The 12,568-nt window shown below is 41.2% G+C and overlaps 1 protein-coding gene across 4 annotated transcripts in view; it reads right to left on the bottom strand.

Moving 5' to 3' along the window:
• Positions 1–499: 499 nt before the first annotated feature.
• ntrk3b (neurotrophic tyrosine kinase, receptor, type 3b) overlaps positions 500–12,568 on the bottom strand; it is a 189,345-nt gene continuing 177,276 nt past the window's right edge. For all 4 annotated transcript variants that reach the window (XM_030414473.1, XM_030414472.1, XM_030414471.1 and 1 more), the window contains 2 exons: positions 7,991–8,149; positions 500–4,581 (listed from right to left, as the gene is read on the bottom strand). In XM_030414473.1, the coding sequence (XP_030270333.1) occupies positions 4,396–4,581; positions 7,991–8,149 (345 nt within the window). In that variant the 3' untranslated portion in view covers positions 500–4,395. The remainder of the gene's footprint in view (positions 4,582–7,990; positions 8,150–12,568) is intronic.

The raw sequence follows: 12,568 nt of genomic DNA on the forward strand, positions 1-12,568 counted from the left end.
CTCCTGTATGCCTCTCTGATTGGTTGTCGTAAATAGCAAACATCATTTAAATTTTCGTGGCAGCCGCAGTGACTCCATTAGCAGTTATGGGGGCTTAAGACTGGATCTGTAAACCCCTCATATTACCAGACAGTCTGTGCTGAACAGCATAAATTGAACAGGCACTGCACTAGTGACGGTGATAGCACTAACTTGACATTGCAGCCATTCAATTTTTAAAACTGTCACCGGAGGCGTAGTTTGAGGCAACTGACCAAGCTGCCATATTCCATGGGTTTGCCATGAGAACGAGCTGGCCACAGAAACAAAGAGGAGATGGTCTGTAAAACTCAAATACACGTAAAATTCTTAGAAATGTTGTCCTGCTGAAATAGAGAGCAACTGACCTCTGACCTGAGAGAAAAGTCGTGTTTCTATCACTTCAGGAGTCGACAGAGGAACACACACTGAACACATGCTGTTCAGCTTTCTCAGAGATTCAGATGAAGACAAGATTTTGTCAAATTTACACATCTTTATAAGACAGGACAAAATGGAAAAGGAGATCGTCTGATTGTTTGAAGACATTTTCTTAAGAGAGTCACATTAATACAAAGATCTATCATGGAATACCAGTATTTTATATACTGCAGTTGTTATACCACATTTTTATATTCTGTAACATGTGTACATGGTAATATGCCAACTTTGCTTCAAAAAGTGTTCAGTTAGTTCATCCAAGAAAAGAAAAAAAAAGAAAACTTTATAAACAATATTCAACTCACCATGAAAGGATTACAATACCCTGCAAATGCTCACGGTCTGTGTCTTAATGTCTTTAAGCGTTTATCTTTACCACAAGAGAATACACAAAAACTCAATGCTTTGGGTAACTCGTTGGATTTGATCCTGCCTTCCATATAAAGTACTTGAAATAACTGAATGCTCATTAATGATTTACATAGTCCCAACGGGGAACAGAGACAACACTGTGGTACTGTGAGAATTCATGTCAAGATAATAAGGAAGAGATGCGAAGAGTTCCACTCCAAAAGGCTTTATATCCAGATACAACATAAAATAAAATCGTTGCCTGAGGTTTATCATTCAGCGTCTGAGATATCTACAGGTTTCACTCTGTAAAAATGAACTCATTTTGTCAACTGAGCGCTTACTTATGAACGATTGGTTGAAATTAATATCATTTGGTTTTAGTTTTTTTTTTTTTTTGCTGTCAAGATTTTTGGGGGTCATGTTTCTCTGTCACATTTTGGAACAAAACTCTTCATGTTTTCCAGTTCATTAAATACGGTAATTATCAAAAGTATGGAACGCAGAATACCACACAATTAGCTGATCCGCTCGAGTGATTATTGTTTTTGATGTACCGTCCATAAATTAACACGAGTGTCGACCTGCTTCAGTGGCTCCTCTCTGGTCGTGGCAGAAGAGGTTTTTTTATCAAAGCATCTGACGGGAGTAAAGCCTCATCTTTGCTAAACATGCAAAGGCCGCGAGTGCGAGGAAGGAACGAGTGGCTGTGAGTCATGTACAGCTGATGAAAAACAAGTGAGAGTACTAAGATAAAAATGCTTTTATTTGTTGCTCTAAAGGAAATGTTTAGGGGGAGGAAACTATCGGGTTGTTTCTTTTCTCAGCTTGTGAAGTGACAGGATCCTTAAATGTTTTTAAATGAACAGTTTGACATTTTGGGAAATTTGCTTTCTTGTATAGTCGGATGACAAGATCGAAACTAATGTCATATTCAGCCTGTCCGCATCGGGAAAATGACTAAAAAGTCGACCTTGCTTATTATGATATTTACATTGATTGTTGGGCAGTGGCCTCTAGTGGCTGTAATAATTGTTACAGCTGTGAAGGAGGAAGTCAGGTGAAGTGGTAGAGAGGCACAGTCAGCATAGGGAGGAAGACAGGGCGAATAAAGGGCTCAAAAAACAAAAACTTTCACACTATTTGTTTCCTGTGAGAAACTAAAGTCAGCTGTGAGTTTTTTTAAACTCAGTTTACTTTCACAACATACTTATGTAAGTTAAGTCACATAGGTAACACTTGTTTTTAGCCCAAAACACCTTGTTTTCTTTAACCAATTGGAGTAGTTTGTCTAAACCTGACCAAACTGTGAGTGTACAACGATGGTCCCGTATGCATGATGCTGTTATGCTACAATGTTCATGTTTGGAACAGTGATTTAAGTCATTTTGGGACTAAATATACCATATTAACATGGCAGTCATTTTCCTCTGACTTCACACTGAGGGTGGGAAGCTCGAACATCGTAATGCTGTATTGCAGATTGAAACTTTGCATTAAAACTGGAGTCATTTCACAGCTTCTTCAGCAACTGAAAAAAAAATGGGTGGCCCAAAGAAAATTCAGATTTCAAGGTAAAACAGCTAACGGTAGATAACGGCAAATGTTAGCATTTAGCCACTGCTGTTTGATAGAGTCACATGACATGATGGAGAAGCCGTAAATTAACCTGCAATTACCAATGCACATCATGGACTCATTAATTTATGTTACGTTAGCTAAGTTTAGCTGTTGTTTAACATTAGCTAATAGGATATCAAATATGGTGTTTAACCTTGAATTATGGCTCGATGTCTCTTTAGATTTTCACTTTCTGTTGTCCTTCAGTTTCTGATCAATCAAGAAGCTATGAAATGATGACATTTGTCCCAACATACCACATTATTCTTGGAGGAAAATGGCAGCAATGTGAAATAGTCTATGGCAATTGTAACTTGTTTGGTTACAAGGATGTGCGGCTCATACTTGTACAGTAAATGTGAACCTACTTCCAACCATGGCCCCTTTGTGCCCCCTGATTTAGATAAAACCTCTCCTCCGCTCCCAGCCTAACAACAGTCCAGTACATAATCCATGTAAAACTGCAGCTGCTGCAGTTTTTACACCTTGTTTTTTGAAGCTTAAACTAAAGAAAAGTAACATGTTCATATGAGGATTAGAGGTGCCAATAGGTGGATTTATCACCTTTAAACAAAGCGGGGTAAGCTGTTTGCTCATATCCAGTCTTTATGCTAACTGCTAAGCTGGTTGTAGCTTCATAATTAGCTGACAGACAAGGCAGAGGCATCGACCTTCACATCTAATTCTGCATTTCCCAAAATGTCTATCTATTCCTTTATGTTACAGGTTCTCATAGACCGTGTATGCGAGGCACACACCTGCAGCTAACAGATGATTTATACGTCCAGTTCCAAAAATCTTTTCTTTAGAGTGGAAAAGCAGTTTCACACCAAAAAGCCTGAAAATGACAAAACAGTCTCTCGAAAGCGTGCGTGCGTGTTCAGAAGTGTGGTGTAAGATATCACTTAGCAACGCATTATTCTCGCCATAAAAAAGCAAATGAACTGGAAAGTGAGTACGAGGTTTCATCACCTCTTTGGAAAGTGTCGTGTTGATGGCTCTGAGTCGTCCCCCATTCTCCAGAGTCTCTGTGATTCAGTGTCAGCGGACTTTCCAAACTGTATTCACTGTCAGTCACCTTCACCACATGAGACAACTTACCAGCACTGACACGGGTTATTCCCAAGAGAAAACTCCTCTAGATTAGGATGAAAACAAATACCATAGCTTTATACGTTAGCCACCCAGATCACAGTCAGAAAAGGAACCAAAATAACACCCGAAAAAATAAGTTAACATAATTTTGACACATAGAATTTTACAATATGTACATTATTTTTAAATTAAAATAGATTTGTCGGCTGTCTGATTGGGTAGGTCCTCTACAGGGCGCTCCCTTTTTTCAACCATCCAGTGTTAATCCTCAGAAGCAGAGTTCCCGTCGAAAGCTCCGTGCCAGCCAATCAGAGTGCAAGTAAGGCTACCATCGTCAAGTCCCTGCCAATAGTTTGTCGGTGATGTCTTCGGACAGGGCCGAGCCCTTAGCAACAGACATGGCAGACCCTTCAACACCCTGACAAAAAGAAATAAATATAAAATATATGTAATATTTCTATATATATTCATAAAACCAAACCCAGGATAGATTTTAACTCTGATGTGTTCTCTCCGCCCAATAATCAAACTGTGGCCATTATCCTATTGCCAGTCCATTTTACTCCCCCTCCGTCTCCATTTTTGTGTATTTTTGCAGTTTTTTTTTTCGAGGAAAAAAAAGTCTTCTTCAAACCTGTACATCTTATACGCAAGTAAACAAAATGTAAAAGTGCGTGTTTTTTTGAATACGTTTTATCCACTATATCCAAAAGTGTTGCAGGCACTTAAGTCCTTCCCAAACATTGTAGGTGTTTTACGACAGTGGAGCAGGTTGGTTTGGTTATTCCTGGATTCGTGTGGGTCGGTCTGTCTGTATGTCTCTGTCGATCTGTCTGTCGGGCGAGGAACGGGCCACCTCCCGCGCCGCTGCTAGCCCAGGATGTCCAGGTAGACCGGGGTGGCTTTTCCCATGGCGAACAGGACCTTCTGAATGTCCTTAATGTTCAGTCGCTGCTGCGGTTCCCTCTGCCAGCAGCCCAGCATGATGTCATACACCTCCTTAGGACAAATCCTCGGCCTCTCCAGAACCCGGCCCTGGGTTATGCACTCAATAACCTGCAGAGCAAGAGAGGGCAGCGGAGTGAGACAGATGATTTTCACTGACTGATTGCTTTGGTTTGTTCATAATGAGAAAGCGTTGACACTGAGCAGGCTGTCCTTTGAGGTTTGAGCTAATGAAACTGAGATGAAAGAAGTAAACAGTATGCATTCAGTCTTAGATTTGTCCAATATCGAAGGGAAAACAAGATTTAATTTTTTCTCTCCCGCAGCACAAAATAACAATAATCCTGCCCATGTGTGGATGTGGATGTTTGAGATGCTTCTGAAAGGCTGATTGGTCATCTCTTTGTTGGACTTGCACTCTAATTAGCCACATGACTCATTGCTCCCTGACAATTTGACTTTTTTATTTGCGTCAATTCCATGCCGCTGTAGCTTAAGAGAATGGAGAAAGCTCTATTAGTGTGCGATGAAAGTGGTAGCACCGAATAAACCATTTTTTCTGCTTTTCTTTCTCTCTTTTTCTTTCAGCATTGCCAACGCATACAATTTCTTTACCCTTCAAACTAAGGCGCTGATGTTTACGTGTTTTACTTATTAAGACAAAGAATAATTACTGACACAGCTGAGCAGGAAAAATGGAAACTCTCCCCGTAAGACACATTATGGTGTCATGCAATTTCATGCTCTCGCAAGCTAGCAGCACAACAACACTGTGTCAGAACAAAGCGTTCGATAATCTGCTGCTATCTGGAGCCTAATTTTCTGGAAAGAATGTAGAAAAAAACCTTATCTGTGTTTAAATAAATATGATTTCACTGAGGTTTATACCCAAGAGTGTCAACAACAGCGAAACACTGAAATAAAAACAAGCTATTAGAACAAACCAGTGGGAACCGCTGTCCTATTGTTCCACCTGCTGCATCTGTTTACAATAGTAAAGCACTGCTTCCTCCCTTTTGGTAAATTGTTTCTCTTGTATTGTCGCGGAAGGATGAGAGGCCCGGCAGACAGACTACCTTGAGACTTAGACTGAGGGGATAGAGCATCAGCTCTCCTGCAAAGACATAGGGAACCTCTTTGCATATATCCCCAGATCCCAAACAAGCAACAGTGAGGCTGCAGTGGTCATGGGAACAGCAGACGTGTCACTTTATTCAGCTGACAAGGAATCCAACTAATGTATAACCACAATGAATTTGTAACCTACGGAAACTTATCACTAAATTCTCAACCCACAACGTGACAAGTTGTTATTGTTTATCACTGTGGAAACGTAATTACTGTCCCGCTAAATGACATCAGCTGACATTTTCTATTTCCAGTCAGTCGTCCAATCAAAAAAATGGCCTTGGGATGAGAAATTGTTGAAAAAGATTTGCAACAAACTCGTTTGTTTTTTTGCATCATTTAAAACAATAAAAAATAGTACTCTTTGTAATCGTCATTGTCAAACTTGTAATGGACAGATAAAAAGAAAAAAGAATTTAATCAGTGCAGCAAAATCAGAGAGAGAGTTGTTTTATTTTAATCCACACTTTCTTCTTCACGTCAAAACCTGGCACCTACACGACCCACAATGCATCTTCACTAATGATAGATCAGTTGGAGGTGTAAGGTGCAAATGTACCTTTAAGCTGTAGTACTCAAGTACTGTACGTAGGTATAATGTTGGATACTTATGCGTTACCAAGGTATTTCCTTTTTACTCTGCTTTATACTTCAAAATATTTCACAATTTCATGTCGTACATTTGACTCCTGCCTTTATTTGACAGCTTTACTTACTGGTTACCTTGCAAATTAAAGGCACCAGGTGTTCTCAATTACCCCGGCTGATTATACCTCTAGTCAGGTGTAAGTTAATGGAGCTATGTTAGGAATAATTAATGTCACCAACTCTGTGGTGCTAATAAGAATTAGAGTAGATTCAGTTGGCCCTTTCCAACAGGTGCGACAACACCAACAGAAGGCCGGTGGAGATGAGCGGAGGGCGGAATTTAAGGAGCTTAAAGACTTTTCATGTTTTCATGTTTTTGACTATGGTTTTAAAAAATAGAAATGCTTATTAATACTTAAAAACAACCCGAGCTCTGTGATCCCACCAGTGATCACAGAGCTAGTGATGAGTGTGGCACCGGTCACCAAACACACACCGAGCTGCTCGTATGGACCGATTAGCAGCGCCAGGTCTCAGCTGCAGGGTGGATCAGCTGCTACGTACAGACACTGTGCGGGAGGGGCGCCGCTCAATGGAAACGGCGTGCGGCTGGTTCGTCTCTCGGGTTCAGGTTGTATCGCGGCGTTTACATGTAGCTACCCATTTAGTTTCATCTGAAGTGGCTTCAGTGGAATGTACAAACACCCCTTGTGCTTTTATTGCAGCGACTTTCAATTAAATGTCTTGTGACTCATTTTACACACATTTCCCTCCAAATGTGATCTGACAGCACGGCTGCTTGTTTCCCTCTGTGATAGCTGTCCTGCTTTTTACTACATAAAACCAGAGGACAGTGGTGGAGCAGAGACAGGCCGGATGAGAACAAAGTCCCGACAGCATCCAGGTGCTAATTCATCATTGTCACTGATACTCACTCATAATCGTTGCTGTAATGTATCATTGCGTAATGTGTTCGACAAATCTGAATAAGTGCAATATTGCTTTGTGACACTACCGGAAGACAAAACCACATTAGAGAAACAGATCGAGGATTTTCACTTTTTTCTTAGTCATGACATGATAGCCGCTCATCTCATTACACTGTCATGAGGTTTCGGCAATGTGCTTCAATCAGCTGAGTGTTTCATTTAGAGTGCCTCAAAATTCTTCCCGCGCAGGACACACTGAAATGTGGAAATCCCAATTTGTGTCAAGCCCCAGAGCATATTGATGTTTCTTACTTGAAATGCCAGGTTATTCTTTTAGGTCAATTTAATTTTCTCAATATGCGCGCTTTACAAGAGTAATCCTAATTGAATTTTATTGATTCAAAGCAGAGCCTCCAACGAAAAAACAAACCAATCATGGGTGTTATGTAATGCGGCATCTTGTCTGGTGGCAAAGCGGCATCAATTTATCACCTCGTTGGGCCGGCACAAGTCTCAGAAAGAGAATAGAAACAACACGCGGCAGTAGATTAAGATCCAAAATGGCAGTGTTCATTTAAATCTGCTATTAGAAAGCTCATACGTTCCCTTCAGGGAGGGGAGGCAAATCTATTCAATGCCTCCTTTCCTCTTTAATAACAACTGCTCATATTTTTCATGTGACTTGAGATAAACATTCTTCCTTTCATCGCTCATGAGATGTTAAGGGACATAGAAGAAGACCTCCACATTTGCCATTAAATAACCCTCAAGCTATCGTTTTTACTGTGTGTGCCTGCAGGACAGCCTTTGATAATATACACACAACATATTGAATCTCGTGAGGGTTCTCTCTGAATGCATCGGGCTCTTTGTACCTCATTGTTGCCCAGCTGAAACCAAGGCTGCTTCCCGTAGGTGAAGATCTCCCACAAGATGACTCCGAAGCTCCAGACGTCGCTTTCCGTAGAGAATTTCCTGTACATGATGCTCTCTGGGGGCATCCAGCGAATAGGTAGCATGGTGTGTCCTCCAACCTGAGGAGAGGAGGAGATAAAGAGAAAAGACCCCTTATTGCCAATGATACGTTGGTCGCTGAAACACAGATTAAAAAAAAATGTAGTCGTCATCACAACTCCCAGGCGTCTGGGGATTAGCTGTCCTTGCATGTAACTGATACGGTGGGCTTAACATCTCATGAATGACTGCCGTGCTGCTGGATGTTGACACTGATGCAGTACAGGAAAACGCTGACTTATCTGCCAGCTCCTCTGCATGTATTGAAATTCTCCAGGTTTCGGCATTTAACGGTCCCTTTATTGTTGATGAAAAATAGCAATCTGCATCCCTTCCCTGCAGAAGTGCTGGCATTGAGCAGAGCATCAAAGCATTGAATTGAATGTGTTCCAATCAGTTCTTTTAAATAACTCCGTCGCAACCTCGGGGGTTAAAGAAAACCGCTGAATGGATCCTCGTGGTAAACATTTTCATATGGCTTCTAATGTAAATACGAGGATTGAAGTTCTATTGTGTTTTTCTCCTCACAGAGAGAGCCACATATCAACATGTGTACCTCCTGTGGTCATAGGACGGATTGCCGAGATATCAGCCGTAAGCTCTTTAATGTCTTCAAACCAGCAGAACATGAAATGAAGTCTCCCTCGCTCTAAATCCTCAGAAGCGACATATTAATCGATTAAACAATCATCCATTAATCATCCTTGCTCTCAGCTTCCATTAGCAGGCATTGTTTCAAAATCTATTTCCCATTCATGTCAGTGGCTGTGCTTTAATCATGGCGGTGAAGGGCTGGACAAGACCGATGTGGGAATGAGAATGAAAAGTATTGCACATTTCAGATCAGAATCCTCGGGCAGTATTAATTACAGTGATTACTGTGGCGCTCAGGAGTCAAAGCACACGACTGACAGATAATATTATTAACATGCTGCTGTGATTTGATGCGAAGCCTGCTGGAGCCGTCTGAGTTGTTACTGCATGCCGAACTGCTGCTGTGATTTTATTTGCATCCCAAAGGGAGTGTTTGGTGGTACAACAGCTTGTCTGGCAAGACACTCAGACATCAAAATCAAAATCTTAATGCAAGTTCTGCTTAATGACTCTTTCCCAGAGATTTCAATTATGTACAATCATTGTGGCCGTGCACGAACACCTGTTCCCATGAGACACCTGAAGCTCTCTGCTGTGGTCACATGAGCTGACTCCATTTGCACGGGGCAGACCTCATACGCAGAGGAAGACATTTACATTTACAACATTCTATCAGACGCTTTCGTCCAAAGCGACTTACAGTAATTCATACATTCACAGACTGATGGTGGTGGCCGACCAGCACATCAGGAGCAGTTTGGGGTTCAGTATCTTGCCCAAGGACACTCTGACATGTGGACCAGCAACCTTCTTATGACAAGACGCTGGCTCTAACATTGAGCCACAGCCACCCATCATCATGAAATGCTTGGGAAAAATAGTAAAACGATCTCCAGTTAGGGGAATTTGGTCACTTTTTATTGGTCCAGAAGTGTCATGGTCAGTAGGTGGCAAACACTCCTCTGAAATGACCCCTACATTACACCTGAAAATCACTCAAATACGTTTTAATAATAATATTCTGTAAATGTTGATACATAGCTGCAATTTTATTCGTACATTTCTGGAAACTTCCAACTAGTTTTCTCCCCCCCAGCAATCCGCTTAATTGAAGTGATTTGTAGCAGCTTCATTTCCAACTTGTTTTTGTCTAAGTCTTGCAGGTCACTTGATTTTTGATTGTGAGGTTGTATTTGTTGGTTAATGCCATTTTGCGGCGGCAAGCTATTTAAAAAGAAATTAGGAAAATCAGTGAAGTGAAATGAAATCAAAGTCAAGCTGCTGAAAATGTAAATGGGTGGAACATTTGGAAACAAAGCTGCAACAACTCACTTCAGTTTAGTGGCCTGCTGGGGGGAAGTTGGATAGAAAGGAGTTGGAAATGAATGAATTCAGATTGCACGATCAGCAGAGGTAAAGCAGAAAGCAGAAACCAGTAGGAAGTTCCCAGGAAGTTTATTTATGTATTGCTTACTGGAAAATAGAAGAATATTATAATGAAATCCAGTCGGGGTCATTTTGGGTCACATTTGAGGTGAGTATCGTGCTAATTAGAGGGTAATTTCAAAGAACTATATAAAATGGGATGCGTCACAGTTGGATGAATTTAACTTTTCATATAGAAGAAATGTGACGGTGATTTGCTGTCATGATGAAACAGAGTTCTAATATGAGGTACAAAAAAAAAACAGTACAACAAAAACTAAATAGAAATAATGACACCTGGAAAGTAATAATAGAATAAGCAAAAAACTGCACAACGATGTTGAAGCTGTATTGCAGAGCAGCGTTGTGTAATCCTGGTCCTGGAGGTCCGCTGCCCTGCATGGTTTGGATGTTACACATGTTTCAAATGATCAGCTCGTCATCACGCTCTGCTGAAGCCTGATAACAACCCATTCGTTTTAATTAGCTGGGTTGGATTGAAGAATACTGTTGTGGAGAATTGAGCGGTGCAACACTGTGTCGCAGTCCAGTTCATCTGGTCCATAACAAGTGAGCAAATTATACACCTTTGCATTTTAGTGCTGGTCCAGTTCTTGTTCACACTGACTTTTCATGAACAAATGCAGAAGAGTAGACATGAAGTTAAGCGGACTGACTGGTCACTCGTCCTTTCGACAGTTTTGTTGCGATTGTCATTCTGCATCGTGACAGTCATGTGATGTCATCACATAACCTCCACAGAGGTTTATGCAGCACTTTAATGCTTTTAATGAGCATGTTTTGTTCCCCTCACTTCGTCATAAAAAGCTTGTGAAGGAATAACAAACTATTTGCATTATCAGTCCCATATTAGAGTGAAAATCGACGACATGTCTTGGGTAATGATGACTAACAGGTGGAAACGAGGCAAAAAGGAGGGCGTCTTGTGCAGAAGTGATTCAGGGCGTATTTGTGGGATCGTTGTCACACACTTTTTAATGGATTTTAATAAACTGAAAGTACACGGAGTAGGACACAGCAGAGCAGTTTTAATAGCTTTTGACCTATTAATCAGGGAAAATACCTGCGCTGACATCGAGCCTACGTGTTACTATTAAAAATGATTCAGCGTAAAATCACAGCTTGGCTGCAGATCAATTCTGAGATCATTTCCCGAACAGTTCACGATCAGCAGGTGGATTTACTTGTAATTTAGCTTTTTATAATTGGGCTCCAGTCACATATCCTTCATTAAAAAAATCATCAAAGCATCACAGAAAAATCATCTGTGTTTAACAAATTGCGATGCATAGAATTCTTATTGTATGGAATTTGCTGTCCTATCATTTCCCTCTCTGTCATTAAGTTTTCGTCATCTGGTTCAGTTTTTGACTTTCGCTGTCTATCTTTATGTTATCTCGACATTTTTGTCAAGATAACAATGAGATGGAGTTTTAAGCTCCTTTGACGTTTCTATCTCCAAGTCAGTGGAAGTACTCCTGTAGCGGATCAGACACACATCTAGCATCCATCCGTCTTCACAACCACCCATCCATCCATCCATGCATTTGCTAATCCATCCACCCATCCGTCCAACCATCCACCCATGCGGCCATCTACTCCCCCTGAGCTAATATTCTGTGTTTACGGACAAAACAAAATCAAATACACAGTCACAAATAGACCGCCGGCTCTGAACTCATCATTAGGACAAGCTCTTAGAGTAGCTGCATTCGCCCTCACGTGGTTCCTCGGCTCTGTACCTCTGGGTTACAAAACAATCAGATTCATTTAATCATAATAAGCTCTTCTCCAAACTCCATTTACCAGCTCCAACATCTGTGTGCCCTCAGCTGTGAGCATTGTGTGGCATTTTAAGTGACGAAGGAAAAAAAAAAAAAAAAAAATCAACTCACGTCTTACTAATTACCTCCCTAGTTCCGTAGCACGCTCATTGCACATTTCCTATGAAAGTCAAACACTGTCTCTGCATGTCAGCCTTACGCAGCAGATGAATCTTCTGCATGTTTTAAAGAAACATGAGATTTGTCAATGTGCCAAAAGGCTGCTACTTCCTGGGCATTTATTCAGAATGTCCTCTGGTTTGTACACTCGATCAGATTTAGCTGCTGAGTACGAGGCCTCTGTATGTGTGCCTCTGCTTAACATTCATCTGTAAACTTCTCTTAAATCCTGGGTTGGGTTGCAACAGCTAAGGCTGCTCAGTGTATGTATTTAAGCTCCAGTGGGGAGGATCTAGTGGGTAGAAGTGTGGCTGCAACCAATGCAACCAACTGAACACGCCTCACCTCACACTGTCCTGCGGTGGCTGCTGAACATGTGAAAAACGTGAACGGCCCTCTCTAGAGACAGCGTTGGGTTTGTCTGTTCTGGGCTACTGTACAAATATGGCAAAGCAA

Source organism: Sparus aurata, chromosome 4 (genome assembly GCF_900880675.1).
Source record: "Sparus aurata chromosome 4, fSpaAur1.1, whole genome shotgun sequence".
Lineage (NCBI taxonomy): Eukaryota > Metazoa > Chordata > Actinopteri > Spariformes > Sparidae > Sparus > Sparus aurata.